Source organism: Odocoileus virginianus, chromosome 23, assembly GCF_023699985.2.
Source record: "Odocoileus virginianus isolate 20LAN1187 ecotype Illinois chromosome 23, Ovbor_1.2, whole genome shotgun sequence".
NCBI classification, from domain to species: Eukaryota; Metazoa; Chordata; class Mammalia; order Artiodactyla; family Cervidae; genus Odocoileus; species Odocoileus virginianus.
Window position 1 is genome coordinate 8,490,927 of NC_069696.1, and position 17,318 is coordinate 8,508,244.

General features: G+C 42.2%; 1 protein-coding gene across 17 annotated transcripts in view; it reads left to right on the forward strand.

Annotated features, from left to right (window-relative positions):
* The window catches only part of TNRC6B (trinucleotide repeat containing adaptor 6B), a 242,251-nt gene extending 225,344 nt beyond the window's left edge, over nucleotides 1-16,907 (forward strand). For all 17 annotated transcript variants that reach the window (XM_070453399.1, XM_070453395.1, XM_070453390.1 and 14 more), the window contains 8 exons: nucleotides 4,268-4,402; nucleotides 6,709-6,885; nucleotides 8,161-8,307; nucleotides 8,563-8,658; nucleotides 11,394-11,618; nucleotides 12,294-12,364; nucleotides 15,142-15,281; nucleotides 16,181-16,907. In XM_070453399.1, coding sequence (XP_070309500.1) covers nucleotides 4,268-4,402; nucleotides 6,709-6,885; nucleotides 8,161-8,307; nucleotides 8,563-8,658; nucleotides 11,394-11,618; nucleotides 12,294-12,364; nucleotides 15,142-15,281; nucleotides 16,181-16,568 — 1,379 coding nt within the window. In that variant the 3' untranslated portion in view covers nucleotides 16,569-16,907. The remainder of the gene's footprint in view (nucleotides 1-4,267; nucleotides 4,403-6,708; nucleotides 6,886-8,160; nucleotides 8,308-8,562; nucleotides 8,659-11,393; nucleotides 11,619-12,293; nucleotides 12,365-15,141; nucleotides 15,282-16,180) is intronic.
* The last annotated feature ends 411 nt before the right edge of the window (nucleotides 16,908-17,318 follow it).

Here is a 17,318-nt window from a genome sequence, read left to right on the forward strand (position 1 = left end):
CCCAGCAATCCCACTTCTGGGCATACACACCAAGGAAACCAGATCTGAAAGAGACACGTGCACCCCAATGTTCATTGCAGCACTGTTTATAATAGCCAGGACATGGAAGCAACCCAGATGCCCATCAGCAGACGAATGGATGAGGAAGCTGTGGTACATAAACACCATGGAATATTACTCAGCCATTAAAGAGACTGACTTTTTGAAACAGATGTTTTCATGGCGAATAGGTAAAGCCTGTGGATTTCCTTTAGAACGAGGTGTGCACCAGTCAGTTAGTTGTTAAAAACCTAGAATCATAATGTATTTATTTTCACTGACAGTCTTTATAACATCTTTACTATTTTCTACTCCCCTATTAAAAAGTAAAATTATGTGTTGGCTATAAATCTGTTCATTTTCAGCAGTGTATGTATACTTCTCTTGTTTATTGAATATATAGAAAAATTTTACCATGATGTCTTATTAATAATATTGTTTGTGATTATTATACTTAACTATTCCTAATGACCAAAGGATCAGAGTTCAGTATTTATATATATGTACGTTTACTGGATACATTTCATGGTTTTTTTAATATCATTCCTGTTTCATAAATAACTTAAAAATTTAGTTATGCATTATTATCCAAATTAAGGAAAAAGAACATACTGACTTACTAACATTCTCATCTGATAACTTAGTAAACAATGGAATTAGTTTTATTAGGTCTATATTAATTGTGATATGACCACTTATAATCTGCCTTACACAGTGCATTTTGCAGTTTATTTCAGTTACAGTTTTTCTTAATTCATATCACCAATTTATTGGAATTGAATAACTGAGACGGAAAACAAGTCTGATTTGGCTCCCTATTTTGAATAAACCTATAGCTGTAAAGTTTTGATGAAAATATAGGTAAAGCATTTACACAGATTAAAGTTTTTCCAAAAAAAAATGTATTAAAATGAATGTATATATTATGAATATAAATAGTGCCAAGTATAGCAGAGTAAAAAAGAAAAAAGATAACCTGCTAGGCTAAAGACTAGCAAGAATAATTAAAAATTTCTTAATGTTTTTTCTTAATACATTTTGATAAAGCCTCTATTGATATATTTTCTCAGAATTAAAGAGTCAAATGACTTTCATGACTGCTTAACTAACCCTTAGCTGATTGTTTTTGTAAAATAGTTTCTAATTTTCTGCTTTTAACAAAATGGAAGATACACCTAATTGAATTTTCAAGTGATAATGACCTGTCTAAAAGTTATGTTTTAGTATTTATCTTATTGAACTGGGAGAAGGAAATATATCCAAAAAGTAATGTAAAGAAATAATTGATGTAATTACAAGGCTCCTAGTTTTCTCGTCTACATATTTGTGTAAACTTTCTTAGTGCTTTATAAAGTCTACAAAAATTTTAAAAATAGGAATAGAATAGTGTGAACTAGATCAAGTCACAGTCACTAATACCTGAATAATCTAGATACAAAGTCATTCATCTTATTAGAAAGTGCACTTCCAATAAAATTTTACTTTTTATGTTTAAACTTTATCAAAATATATAATATTTCTGTGTGTGGTATATCCAGTGAAAAGTAGAGATATGAATAATAGAGATTATTAAAATAGCAGAAGAATAACTGTATCCTTCCTGGGATTATGAAGTGTCAGCAACACACGTGCATGTGGACATGGATTAGAACAGTTGTGTTAAAGAGGCGACTGTGGATGATTTCTTTTATAATTTATTGCTTATTATAATGATTATGAAACCAGGAATTTGTTTTTTCATCTACAACAAAAAATAGCAGTAGTGGAAAATATAGAACTGTAGACAAAGAGAGTACAGGAGTGATAAATTAAGGACCAGTTAATTTGAGTTTCCTCAAGGAGGTTAAGCCAAGCCTTGAGCCGAGTGGTAGTGATGAATAGACAACAAATTAGAGTGTGTGGCCAAGAAAGTCATTCTGGCAAGGACAGATAAGGTGGTCAAGGGCTTGTATATGTAGGAATGATGAAGTAGATAGAAGGCATGTCCTGGTGAAATGAGGCCCTGGGAAAGTCATGGGCATGTCTTATCTCTGATTGTACCTCAGCTCCTAACACAGAGCCTGGCACAAATTAGGCTCTCCATAAATACTTATTGGACTGAATGAAATGGCTTGTTTGATTGGAAGTTCTGTGTCGGGGAGCTGGAGGATCACGTGGAGGCCACTTGATGAACTGAGAAAGTATGTGCTTAGTTGCTCAGTCATGTCTGACTCTTTGTGACCCATGGACTGTAGCCCACCAGGCTCCTCTGTCCATGAGGATCTCCAGGCAAGAATACTGAAATGGGTTGCCATGCCCTCCTCCAGGGGATCTTCCCCACCCACAAATCGAACCCAGGTCTCCTGCATTGCAGGCGGATTCTTTACCATCCGAGCCACCAGGGAAGTCTGTTGATGAAATGGCAGATCAGGTCTGTATTTTCCTGGATCTAGATGTGTGATAGCTCATGAGCCGTGCAAAGGTCATGAGTGGGGTGCTGTCTACAATAGCTTCTAGAGCCCAGAATTTGCTTCATCCTGATTTGTTGAGCACATTCCATCCTCACGTGAGACCAGTCACTATGTGACATCAAAGAAAGACACAGAGTTACATAAAACCTTGCACTGATTTTCCTCTCATAGTTTTGGGTTTGTAGATTGAATCTTTCAAGGCACTTTTTTCTCCTTTTTGCCTTCTTTATCTTTAATTCCTTTTCCCTTGCCAAACCTTGTTGTTTAATTGTGGTGCTGCCATGTCTGGGTAGCATCAGATCTCCAAGTTTCTAATGAGAAAGATGCCCGCTTTACCCAGGGTTCCAACGAGACAGCCTCAGATGGTAGGAGGGTTAAAGTGGGTGTGGCATGGTGTCTGGCCTGGCTGGAGCCACGCGCCTGCTAGGTCAGAGGGAACTTCCACAGACCCTGTGCTGAGGCATGGTGGGAGCCCTGCCGACCTTCTTGGGTGCCCGTGCTTGCATGTTACTGCTCCACTAACTGTAGCTCGTTCTCCTTTTTCTGTTTACTTTTTAAATGTATTTATTTATTTATTTGGCTATGCCAGATTTTAGTTGTCACATACGGAATCTTTTAGTTGCAGCGTTTGGGATCTGGTTCCCTGACTGGGGACCAAACCTAGCCCCTGCATTGGGAATGTAGTGTTCCCAATAGACCACCAGGGAAGTCCCCCACTTTTCTGTTTTTTATTAATTATTCTTCCCCTCTCAGTTTCAGCTATTTATTTTAGTCCTTTATTTTTCTTTTTTGAGCAACAGTTTGAAAAGTATTTAATATATTCTAACCTAAAACTGATGGTGTACCTTGTGAGGCTCCATCAGCAAGCCTCTCCTGTGTGACTTTAACCTGTACAGCCCTCTGCAGTGGGAAAATCTTACTGCCAGAGCCCTCGCTAACAGCCTAACACTTGGGGGCACACTCTGAATCTCTCACCAGTTGCCTGTTCAAGCTTTGGGGTCTTCGTCATTGTATAAAAACTTCTTTCAAATTGACCTCCCGTGGTCTACCCCATTCTGACACTGTCAGTTCTCTTTGTAAAATACAAACTTAGTTCTCTCTCTCACTTGGTAAAAAATTCCTTTATCTCCTATCTTTGCAGGGGGGCGGGGAGTTCTAGACTCCTTGGCCTGACATACGTAAGACCCTCCAAGCTACGGCTCTTCATCTCTCCCCAGCTCACTGCATCCATAGTCAGCCAAGCATTGGAGTTACACTGGGCTCCTCATCATTCCTTAAGCACCCCAGATTGTCACCAGTTAGAGCTTCGCACTTGTTTTTCTTGACTCACTCACCCTCCTGCCCTAGGCCCTAGATCAGCTGTTCTTCTGCAAAGCCTTTCCTCCCCTAGAGACCTTACCACAACTTTAGGGCTGCTGTTGCACCATGTTGGTTTGTTGTGTGGACATTATCTCAGTTGGAGAACGGCTGGTCCCCATTCCATTTGACGCAAACCTGAGCTAAATAGATAACGTGAGTGCACATGTGCCCCGAGATGTTCATTAGATGACATCGTACATGTTTTCATACCTGAACAGAGTCGTCCCTTTTGTAGCAGGCAGGAGCCCACACCATTTTGAATCAAAATACCTGTTTCTAAGTGAAGAAAACTTCATGTGAATTGGTCTTTTAGTGACCAATGAAGCCATTTATGGGTTCTGCCTCAGACCTCTTGGTTACTAATACTAGAAACTGATTTTAAAAAAAAAAAAGACCTAAAATGTGCTTTTCCATTTCAGGCTTCAGCTCTGGCGGCATGGACTACGGCATGGTTGGTGGGAAGGAGGCTGGAACAGAGTCTCGCTTTAAACAGTGGACCTCCATGATGGAGGTGCCCTCTGTAGCCACACAGGAAGCCAATATGCACAAAAATGGTAAGACACACAGAGCCTCATGACCTGGCGCTCTTCCGATCCTCAGAGGCCTTGACACAGGGTCCTGTAAACTTACTCTGAAGCACAGATCTTCAGCTTTTTCTTAAACAGTCTTGATTCCATCCCCCCACCCCTACCCCTGCCATGATCACCTATGAGAGCAAGATTGGGGTTATGAGTATTTCAAACTGTAAGAAACTTAAAGTGCTAGTTGTACTTAAGGAAAGCAAAATTTTCCCACCTGCGGTAGGATCAAGAGCAGTATCAGTGAACTTGAGCTCCCCTTAGGGTAAAACCCTCATAAATTGCTTAAACGAACAGAATCTTTTCAGAGCTACGAGAGAGATCACAGTAAATATGTATCATGTTGACTTTTTCAACACTTTGATCTCCAGAAGATGACTAATCAATCAGCACATGAGGTCTGGACTTTGTACCAAGCTTTCTTGTTCTTTATGAATTACAGTGTCTGCAAGACAGCAGTTGAAGGTCTTGCAGGCTTTGGTCGTGAAAGTGGGTCAGCCCTTCATCTCTCTTAATTCTCTGTAAGAGCATCTCCATTTCCCTGTGAAACGGATAAAAGGTCTTAGGACCTTCCTTTAGCCTTTGCTTCAGTGTTTGTTTCACTTGTCAGTAATTTACTTGGACTCTTCTGTATCCATGAGAACCAAGTGTAAATAGGTGTCAGAGTGGCTCCTGCAGCAGCTTCCTGGAACCTTAGGCCCATTAGTCTGGAGCCTTTCAGGGTTCTTTTCTAAACCTGCTCTTTCAGGTGCCCTTCTGGAGGCTGGTGAAGTGGCCCTGTGGAGCTGTCTGCCTGCTATCCCTAAGTATCATCATTTGATTTCTTATTACAGAGTCAGAAATGGTTTATTGAAATGTCCAATCTGTTTCTGAACTGAATAATCCAAGCTCTGCATCTCTAGCTTTGGGCCCTCTGGCTGCTTCCTTAGGCTTGTGATTCATCAGGACCCTTGTCCCTAAAGAAATGATAGGCGTGTGATTATAAATGCACGTGAGAAGTGGTCTTGAAGGTAAAATACTCACTTGCCACTTGAGAGCTTACAGGTCACGTTTTCCCCATCTCCTGAGCAATCCCCAAGGTAATTGAGCTTTTCGTTTTCTGCTTCTTCACTGTAATGTGCCTTTGAGTCAGGTTCCTACCAGTGGCTCCAGAAAAGCAGATGAGTTCTTAGTGGAGCATGAAGATTGTTTTGAGAATACTTGTGCTAGGCCACACCAAGCAGATTAATCAGTCGCAAACACAAAAAAAGTTTTTTGGTTTTTTTTTTGTCCATGCCGTGTAGATTTCAGGATCTCAGTTCCCCAGCCAGGGATTGAACTCATGCCCCCTGCAGTGGAAGCATGGGGTCTTAACCACTGAACCTCCAGGGAAGTGCCTACACAGCTATTTTAATACCTTACCCTGGAAGTAATTTTATCTGTTTATAAGCTGCATCCTTAGAGTACATCAGGCAACACAATATGGCATGTAAAATTCATTCGAGAAATAAGTAGAATGGTATCTTACAGAGGCCACAATTTTCATTTAAAGCTCATTTTTTGTTAGTTTAAGGGAATTACTAAGCTTTTAATTATTTTTTTCTTGCCTCCCAGCACATAAGATGCATAGAGGGGACCCAACAAAACCCCTGAAACACTCTGAGGAGAGCAGTTCTACAAAGGATTTGCTGTTCTTCGTGTGTGGGGCCCAGGAGCTCAGCACTGCAGAGTTCACGGCTGGTCTTGTGCTGGCAGAGACCGTCGGCAGGAACGCCGGCTCACTGCTCTGGAATTTAAAGCAATTGCAGATGCTTTTCTCTCCAGCAAGCTCCCTCTGTTTACTCTGCTTCTTCCCCTAAGCTAGGCCTGATCGGCACTTAAGGACTTGAGTGGGTTGGTGTCAGTAGAAATGTAGTTAAAAACCCTTTTATGTGCCTCAGATTGTTTAGTATTTTTCCCATTCCTCATTCTTGAGTCATTAGTGTAAAGATGGTGGGGATGATTCATAGTTTATGAAAGTTTCTCAAGTTAATTTCATAAGACCATGGAGTTTTAAACTGAAAGGGGCATTCAGAAATGAGAACAGTGCTGTGTGCAGAAATGCAGACTGAGAAGCTAGAAAGGTGAGATGAATTGTCATGGTCATCCTTCTTCCTAATTATGCACTGCCTCTCAAGTGTGAACACCTCATTCCAGGACCAGATCCTGGAGACCGTATGTGAGTTCCTGTGAATGAAAGCTCAGCGAGTTCTGTTCATAGGAGTCCTTTCTGCTGTGAACGCCTCACCTCTCTTTTTTCTCAGGCGCTATTGTGGCCCCTGGTAAGACCCGAGGAGGGTCACCATACAACCAGTTTGACATCATCCCAGGTGACACACTGGGTGGCCATACGGGTCCTGCTGGTGATAGCTGGTTACCTGCCAAATCTCCACCAACAAATAAAATCGGAAGTAAATCTAGCAATGCCAGTTGGCCTCCAGGTATTACCGTCCAGAAAATGGTGCTTTTGTTTCTGGGGTATCATTTGTTTTGTAACTGTTAATTTCAGGTTCTGAACAGATTGCTTTTGGCCACCCACTTTGATTTTTTTCATCTAGTTAATTTTTTCTGCTTTTCTTTGGAAAGCGCAGATTTTCATGGGGGGCAGAGGTGGTCTTTGCTCTGTAGAGTTCAGTCAGGAAGACAGGGTGGATGCTGATCACCTGCAAAACAAGTTACTGAGTAGTAAATACAGCGTGGGCACAGATGCATCAAAGGAAGTTAGCGGAGTGCAATCTGGGGATGAAAGAAAGGTAACTTTGGAGCTCAAACTTGGCATTTATCTGTGCAAAGGATTCCTTGTAACCTGGCTTCTTCTGAAATGTCCAGTGAATTGATACATTTTTCATTCACCAAGTATTTATTACCAGGTTCAAGGGATGTAGTAGACTAGTAGAGCAGTGAGAGTATTTGCTGTTTTTCCTCTTTTATTCTGATACATGTAATCTATTTTCATTGTAGAAAAGTTGAAAATTTTTACTAAAGCAAAAATAAAAATGAGTTTTAGTCTGTGTCCTAAACCTTTTTCTATATAGTATATTTGTGCTACAAATACATATAGTCTCTATTACGTATATTATTCATATATGTTACATACCATTCTTCCTCCTCATGATTTGGAACATAAAAGTTTATTAATTCTGTCATATAGCTCTAAATATGATATAAAGAAATTGTAAACACATAGATTCTCGGCCTTCTCATGATAAGCCAAATGATTCCTGTCAGTTTTCCCTGGTCATTCCAGGAGTAGCAATCATCTGTGTTTTCTTTTGTGCATCTGAGCCAATTTCCCAGTGAGATAAAGGAGAAGTATCTCCTCTCCAGCTCAGATATTCTCCCAGTTTTCACCTTGATGCCCCCACAGTTGTCCTGAGCACCACACTACTCAGTCCTGCCTCCCAGCCCTCAGGCCTGAATTGGCCTGGGAGCCGGAAGGGCAGGAGCAGGGTCTGCCCCCAACCCTCACTGTCTCTGGTATCAAGTTCCTAGGCACAGAGAGGAAGCAGGTGAATGTGTGGTGACAGCACAGGAGTGCTGCTGGCAAAGCATGTGTTCAGGCTGACTTTTTAAAATTTATTTTATGATGAAAATCTGAGCTAAAATAGCTTCAGAATTTAGACTTTTCATAGACTGATTTCTTTTATCAAAAAATGACTTAACCACATTTTGAACAACTTCCTACCTCGATCTAATATTTGTTCTCCTTGTCTCAGAATTCCAACCAGGAGTGCCATGGAAAGGTATCCAAAACATTGACCCTGAATCTGACCCCTATGTCACCCCAGGAAGTGTGCTAGGGGGTACAGCCACATCTCCCATTGTAGATACTGACCACCAACTTCTGCGGGATAACACCACAGGTAAATAAGTGAAACCCCTCATGTTTATCCAGCACCCAGTATTTTTCTGTTTGGCAATCTCTGGCTTCATTTGTATTCTCTGGTGTCTAGTAATTACACCAGGAAATGCAGAACTAGGTAGCTTTGCTTTTCACATTTATTTTTTAGATTGTCCTTCCTTTTATCGAAGGTCAAATAAAATACTTCAAGATTTGACTAGTTCCACTGATACGTGTCTGCAGTTTTTTCATCTTGTTCTTCATTTGTCATCTAAAGGGTCTAATTCTTCCCTCAACACCTCGCTGCCTTCACCTGGTGCCTGGCCCTACAGTGCCTCTGACAACTCCTTCACCAACGTTCATAGCACTTCAGGTAGGCATGTGACCCAGTTCTTCCCCTCTGGCTAGCACTTTCCTGTCAGGTTGCCTTGTACAAAGGAAATTGGCGTTTGTTTCTTAAGGAAGAAATTATAGCAGCTGAACAACACAGGTCAGCGTGGATGGAGAGACACCTCTCAGATTGGCCGCGTCCCTGGGGAACTTGCAGGCTCACAGAGGCAAGATGAGACAAATACCATTTAGGACCAAGGCAGATGGTGACATCATTCAAGGAGCTGTGGGTGTTGAGAGGACAGAGGTTATATCCTGATGACACAAGTGCTTTTCTTTTAACCAGTCTGCCAAGAAATCAGGGGCCATGGGAAGAACCAGTTAAGTTCAGCTTGTTATTTCTAAGGCAGCCAATTAGAGCTTGCTTTTCTCTAAAAATTCTTCCACTTAACAGACAAAGGCTAAGGGCAGATGGCCAAAGTGAGAAAAAAGAGGACCTTGGTTAATTCTACAACATTTGCTGAGTTCCTTGTGTGTGTGTATGTGTGTGTGTGTTTTGTTTTGTTTTTAAAGACAGTTGGGAATGGAAAACTTAATGGATATGAAAAAGCCTTTGAAGTCACTTACTTAGCAGAACGCCTTACAGATTGGTGAACCAGTCATTAGTAATTGGCATGTTGGTCTTGCAAAAGTTGGACCTTAAGCCATTAAAGTCATTAAGGCTTCTGCTCTTTGTCCAAGTGAATGCAAGTAAAACAAATTCTTAGCTACCTACCAAGACACTGCAGGTTAATGACCTTACGTATTGCCTTCTTTCTGTTTCCACTTCTGTGTCCTACCGACAGTACAATAACCTTCAAATGCTCCTGCAGACCATGAAGCATGCTAAGCCTTCAGCATAAATTCTTATCTTACCTTCACCAAAATCTGTGGGGAAGCTCCTGCTATAATCCCATTTTGTAGATGAAGAAACTGAGACTCAAAGAGCTGATAAAATTTATTGTAGGTCGCAGTGTGTAAAGGAGCCAGCTCCACGTTCCATGTTTCTGCACACTACCCTCCATCATTCTTTCATAGGACTTCGACCAGAGTGGTACATTTGTCACAGTTAATGAACCTAGAGTTCACAGTTTTGTTTTTGCTTTTTTCTTTTTGACTGCACTGTGTGGCATGTGGGATCTTAGTTCCCTGGCTAGGGATTTAACCCATGCTCCCTGTGGTGAAAGCTCAGTGTCTTAACCACTGGACTGCCAGGGAAGCCCGCTGTGTCCGATTTTTAAGAGGTACCGATGTAGGACTGAAGACCTAGGACTTCTGCCTTTACATGTAAAAATTCATTTTTACCTCTTTTATTCCTGTAACTGCCCATATCCCTTTTTTTATCTTTTGTTTACAAGCAGATGATCACCTGAGAGGTGACCCCAGGCATCACCTGGACTTGTTTAAAATTGAACGTATACCTCCTCCCCACCCCCAAAGAAAGAATTGTCTTTCTTTTGTAACTAAACTCTCACTGCTTAGTGGTGCTGTCGTGCATCACTTAGTCGCAGCATCTCTTCCCTTTAGCCTCTTCCTTACTCTTTCATCTCCCCCACTTGCAGGATTCAGGCACTGATAACGCCTCCCAAGTGCTTTCTTCTCTCTTACATCCATTTCTTCTCTTCCATTCTTTGTGCTGTCACCCAGGTTCTGACTCTCATTTGAACACTACCTACTAAATCTGCTGCAAAACTGATAGTATCTAAAACTTGGGTCAGCCCCCAGTTGTCCTGTATGGCCTCCTGTACCTCTCTGCCCCAGGAATTGTTCAGCCACAATTGCAGGGAAATGTATTTGGTCCAGAGAGAGTTCAAGTTGAACCTCGGTTTGTATTTTCCTGTCTTGCTGAGCCCATCAATTTCTATCAATTCTTCAAGACTTGTCTTGGCACAGTCTTTGCTGACAGCCCGGCATTCTTTTTCTCCTCCTTGTATTGAGCAAATATGATGTTCCCTGGGGTTACAACTGTTCATCTGTTCCATCTTCCCATCTGAACTTGAAGTTCTTGAGAATAACTGTTTATATTACCCATAGCACTGATTTAGGACCTAAGTGAAGTAAGCGCTTAGTGAATATTTGTTGATTGCAATTTTAAAATCCACTTGAATGTTGCTGTCTACTATTCTGGATCAAGAAAAGTATAATTTTTAGTGTAGTTTCCATTCAATCAATAAGTATTTATAGGATAAATACGTTAGTTCTGCCAAGGTTCACATTCTTTGATATCTCTAAGACAGAACTTTAAGGGTGATTTCCTTGAATTTATCTTCCTTTTCAGGTTGTATTTAGTTAAGAAGCAGTAGAGAATTAGTTATCTTTTTAACTCTTTGGGCTTGCCTGGTGGCTTAGACAGTAAGGAGTCTGCCTGCAATGCAGGAGACCCAGGTTCAATCCCTGGGCTGGGAAGATCCCCCTGGAGGAGGAAATGGCAACCCACTGCAGTATGTTTGCCAGGAAAATCCCATGGACAGAAGAGCATGGCGGTCCATGGGGTCACAAAGAGTCAGACAAGACTGAGTGAGTGTTAACTCTTTAGCTCATGTGTTAATATGTCAATTCAGAGTCATAGTCACTGAGAATTTGTGTTAGATAAGCTCAGAGAACAATATCATTTTGTTACTCTTGAAACATCTACTTATTTAGACTCTAAAACTATTCGTGTGTATTTGTAAAATATATGTTTGTTGGCAAAACTGATGTATCTAACCTTATTTCCTCCTTCATTTTCTCTTCTTTTAGCAAAGTTTCCTGATTACAAATCAACATGGTCCCCAGATCCCATAGGACACAACCCCACTCATCTCTCCAACAAGATGTGGAAAAACCATATTTCCTCAAGGAACACTACACCGCTGCCCCGCCCGCCTCCCGGTCTGACCAACCCCAAACCATCATCTCCCTGGAGCAGCACAGCACCCCGCTCAGTCAGGGGGTGGGGGACACAGGACTCACGGCTCGCCTCTGGTGAGGAGCTGCCCAGGGGAGCATCATTATTCCAACGCAAGGGGCTCATGCTCACACACAGTTGAAGACATTGACGTCTTCACAGGAGAGGAAATCATGGTTGTTGGGTAGAGGGAAAGGTACCTCTTGAGTAGAAAATTGAAGGCAGCCTATAAAAGCACAGGGACCTGAGAACTCCTGAGGCCCTGATGGAGTAAAGAGGAGAACCTTGGGAGCAAAATGTTGTCTTGCAAATAAGGCGTAAGAGTGCGCAGGGTCACAGTCTAGGAGGAGAGAACTGGCTGTTGAGTTCAGGATAACGGTCAGACAGGAGATTTTTTTTTTTTTTAATATATTTACTTATTTGGCTGCATCAGGTCTTAGTTGCGTCATTCAGGATCTTTCCTTGTGGTGAATGGGCTCAGTAGTTGCGACATACGGGCTTTTTCTAGTTGTAGCACAAGGGCGTAGTTGCCCCAGGGCATGTGGTATCTTAGTTCCCATACCAGGGATCAGACCCACTGCCCTGCATGGCTGGGTGGGTTCTTAACCACTGGACTGCCAGGGAAGTTCCAGGAGAAGATGATTTATAAAAGGAGGCAAGAAACGTGTGTGGGCTCTGTGAAAATGTTTCTCACTTGTGGCGTCTTAATTTTTTTGTTTGTTCTTCCTGATCTTCTTTCTCATTCCTTCCAGCCTCTACCTGGAGTGATGGTGGTTCAGTTCGTCCTAGTTACTGGCTGGTTCTTCACAATCTCACTCCACAGGTAATCATGCTTTCTTGGAATTTTTCTGGCTGAGACTTGATTGTATTAAGAGAGAGACACTTAAGAGATGTGGGGGTTTAGCCGATAGGAGAGTTCATTTACTTCCCAGTGAGTCTCCCAAACCAAGGCCCAAAGCCTACTTCTGAGCCAGGGCGGGGAGAGGAGGGTGTTGGCCACTCGGCTTCATGCCTGCCTCCATGGTGATGTTAACACGTGTAGTTTGTAACAAGTGTAGGGTGGTATTATCTGATGAGTTCTGTTTAGCAGAGATAACTTGCTTTGTGGATCTGCCTGTCAGAATCTGGAACCAAGCAAAAAAGTTACCTGTTTCTGTGTTGCTCATTCAACAGGACTTGAGGCTCCCTGTCAACCATTTCTGTGCTTCATTCATACACAACTGACCATAAAGTTCTATGGAGAAGGAGTGTGTGGATTTCGTGACTGAAATGCCACACGTCTGCTCTTGCTTTTCCGTCCATTGTCCTCTTCTGTGTAGATGGCATTACTGGTTCTCTCTCACAAGATGTGCTCTCTGGGTTGTTGTTACAGTGGTGGGGTTTCATTTGCACCAGATCACCCTCCCTTTCACTTGAGTTGCCTGATAACTGACACGTTTGTAGCAACAGATGTTGAGCACTCAGTGAAGTGAAATGAACCCATGGAAACTGAGACCATGGTCTTCCATTGGACTTGACAGCCCAACCTTTTAACAGCACCTTGTAAAAAGAAGTCAATTAGACCTCCCGCCCCTTGACACATTGAGTGAATTGTCTGACATTTAATTCATAAATGGATTCACTGGCACCTTACTAAGCCAGCATTTTCCAGACTGTTCCCATGGGGTATTAATAGGTCTCTGGCCTAATATGTTTGAAATATATACTTGATTAGACAAAATTAAATAGATACCTTCACCGTAAGACTTCTTAGACCCTTTAATATGCTAACATGCATTATGATCCTCTGTGGGGAAATACAGATTCTCTTCTGTATTTGCCCAGTGAACCTATTTGTGGGGAGTAAGTCCAGGGCTCATATTTTAAGGTTCACATTGAGATAGACAGTTTTCTAAATACAGTTAGCATGAGAAACTGTCTGGATTAACTTTCATATCTAATCGCCTCAGCTGAAGTTCCTGGGTTATTTATTCAGCTAAGAGTTGACTGAAGTATGAACATTTTATATCACCACCTTCAGAACTATATATGCCTCACTATTTCTTAAGTTGTCACAGTGTGGTGGGTGTAATATGGTTAGGATGAGAGAAGCAGTGTTGAAAGGAGCCTGTATTATCATAAAAATAGTAAAGGTACAGACTACTATGTATAAAAGAAGTAAGCTGAAGGGATATATTGTACAACACAGGGAATATAGCCAGTATTTTATAAGTGGAGGGTGATCTATAAAAATTGTGAATCACTATTATACACTTAAAACTAATGTAATACTGTAAGTCAACTAGACCACAATTAAGTTTTTAATTTAAAAATAATATTTAAAAAGAAGAATGGTACTTATATTTGTATATAAATGAATATAGGGCTTGACTGAGTTTATATTAGAATTGAGTCATTTTAAAAATCAAAAAGACCTAATAGCATATTAATTTCAACTGTAGCTTAAAAGAAAGTTATATAGTCAGATCTTTGGGGACCAGGATAAATTTATTGTCAACACCTACAGTTTATTAAGAGGACCTCTGTCCTGAGAAATCACTTGTGACATATACTGACATGCTGATATAGTCAATTGTCGATTACAAATGCTGAGAGCTTTTCTTCAATCATTTTCTATTAAGAATTATAGTGAGACTGGCAGTTTCCATCCTGCAGGATTTCCATGGTAAAACCACAGAATGTTTCTACCACTGCTGCAAGGAACACAACTTTTTAAGGCTGTTTTAGTAGTAATTTGTTTCCCTTCCCCCAAAATGAACCAGAAGGTTGGACTGAGCATCTCCAGTAAACCTAGCGAAGATCTGAATACAAATGCATCGACCAGAGTGAATCAACAGCTTTGTTCTCTTAAGTCATAGGTGAGGAAGGGCAGTTGTCCCAAATCGCTGAACATCCTCATGCTGAGAGTCTGATAGGGTGAGTGCCTGTAACCTTTGGTTATCCCGGCCGTGGGCAACAGAGGGCACAGAGAAGCAGGCAGAGGTGGAGTCTGTCCTTGGGACGGCCGGGGTAGGAGGAAGAAGGCATCAGAGTTGTCGGAGTGAGGGCGTCCATCAGCATTCTGTGTCGTCAGATGGTCAGCAGTGCCTTCCTTGTTTGTGTCTTTCTCTTCAGCTTTTTGTGAGATTGGAGGAAGAACACTATGTTAATAATGTTGCTCAGAACCATGCATGTTTTCCTAAATTCTAATTTGGTTAACCATTTGGTTTCTGTGTTTTAAGGCTCTACCAAACAACACAGGTTCACTCATTTACCTCTTAAGGAAAATAGACTACAGGTTGAATCATATGCTTTTCGTTTTGAGCTGTATTTATACAAACATTTTTTTATCTGCAAAATGGGCACAGGAGATCTGAACCCAGTGCTTTGACTGTCTTTAGATTTGCTTTGAAGACCCTGTATTCAGCGCAGAATATTCAGGGGAGTCCAGTGCAACTCCCCTGCCTCCAGTTCTTCAGTCATCTCTCCAAAACTAATTTAGTACTGAGGCTGTTAGTTACAAACCGGAAGCCCTCCTCACTCTCAAATACAAGAAAGGTCTCCTGACTTCCTTTCCCACCCCACTCCAGTTTTTATCTCATGGCTGTCATTACTCTTTAGATTGATGGGTCAACCTTGAGAACCATCTGCATGCAGCATGGCCCACTGCTGACATTCCATCTGAACCTAACCCAGGGCACCGCCCTGATCCGATACAGCACCAAACAGGAGGCGGCCAAGGCCCAAACTGCACTGCACATGTGAGTACCCATCCTGCCTTCTGAGACAGACATGCATGAGGAGGCACACGTGAGTACCCAGGCACGTGCTTGATGAAACAGGGATGCACAGGACATGCACACAGGTGGCGTCATCACATGACCAGTTGCCTGCATACTGAGGTGGCTGATCTCATCTGCCTACATAAGCACGGATGTCATATGTGTACCTGAGAATCAGAATTCCAAAAGTAACAGATTTGTACATTTTGATACTGTAAAACAAAGCCACTATTTAGAAATGAGACACTGTAAGTGCTGTCCCTTTTCATAATAGAATCTCGCTGCTTGCTTTGGCCTCTTCGTGAGTGGTGATGAAATATTGTGGTCTTAGTTCTGCCTACATTAGGTGGGGCTGGATCAGACCCTGACCATCCTCCTTCCCGCCACCGTCAAGGTGGTGAACAGGGAGGAGCTGCCTTCTCATGGCTGCAGGTGCCACGATAGAAAGGTTCACACAGAACAAGCAAGCGATGGGGAGGCTTAAACAGTGAGCCCAGCCTGAGATGAAGCAGCGCTTCCGATTTCTGGAGCTGGGTCACCTTGATGCTTTGGACTGTTATCTTTTACCTCCAATGGAAAAAAGAGGCCCAACATTATTTCACTTGACAAGCAGATTCTGTATCCCAAGGGATATTGCCACATAATGTCATCTAGTAGTCTTTGGGTATCTTGAGATTGAGTGATACTTTATTGCTCTAAATCAGTACTTCTCAGTCACCTGGTGGTCTGGTTAAAAGACACGCTCCGATCCTGGGGATGTGAAAGCTGCCAGTGACAGATGTGCTCCTTTGAGTAGCGAGGACTCAGGATACTCCGTCTCCATGCATGCTTCAAGACCTTCCTCAGATGCATAGCTTTCTCCCTCCCCTTTTTTCCAGGTGTGTGTTGGGAAACACTACCATCCTGGCTGAGTTTGCCACCGATGACGAAGTCAGCCGCTTTCTGGCACAAGCTCAGCCCCCTACACCTGCGGCAACCCCGAGTGCACCCGCCGCGGGCTGGCAGTCCCTAGAGACCGGCCAGACCCAGTCAGACCCCGTCGGACCTGCTCTGAATCTTTTCGGCGGGTCCACGGGGCTTGGGCAGTGGAGCAGCAGTGCCGGCGGCAGCAGCGGGGCCGACCTTGCCGGCGCCTCGTTGTGGGGCCCCCCCAACTACTCTTCTAGCTTGTGGGGAGTCCCGACCGTGGAAGACCCTCATAGGATGGGCAGCCCTGCTCCTCTACTACCTGGTGACCTTCTGGGAGGAGGGTCGGATTCAATCTGAACTTAGAACTTTCAACTCTGACCTCGTGACCTTTTTTGGAACAGCAGCAGCACTAACTTGACCTTTTCGTTTTTTTTTTCAACTTGCAATAAATACATTTTTAAAAGGAAAAAAGAAAACGGAGAGAGAAAAAAAAAGGTGGGTCATTGACAGACTGTCTGAGCACATAGTTGCCTCCCTTCTAACTTCAGTTTTTTCGTTTGGAATATGAATCCAAAAAGAGAACATATCACTCTTGAAATACTTGAATCATGAACGCCAACCTAGAAAGACAATGTGAAGCAAGTACACATACCATTTAAATTTAAACACAAAAAAAATTAAAAAAATTAGTTTCTAGTTTTTCACTTTTTTCATGTTATATGGAAGTTGTTGCTAAGAAACATATATACTGAAAAAAAAATAGCTTTTTAACTTTGTTTGCACTGGGTGTGTTTCCGTCCTTAGGTCTACCATGTTTGGGAGGGAGGGGAATTCAAAAGCATTGTTAGGGTGGGGGAGGGAAGACTTGACGGAGCCTCACTTTAAAAACAAAAACATAAAAAACCTAAAAAAAAAAAAAAAGGAAAAAATTTGTGATTGGCTGGTTGATAAATACCAGTGTGTTCTGGCACATGTAACTGCCCAGGCATGCTCGTTCTGGTATGTGTGTGCACGTGTGTTCATGTGCATTCGCGTGCATCCTTCTCTCTGTCTCTGTGTGTGTGTTGTGTGCCTGTGTCCTCCTCTTCCTCCCCACCCCCAATTTCT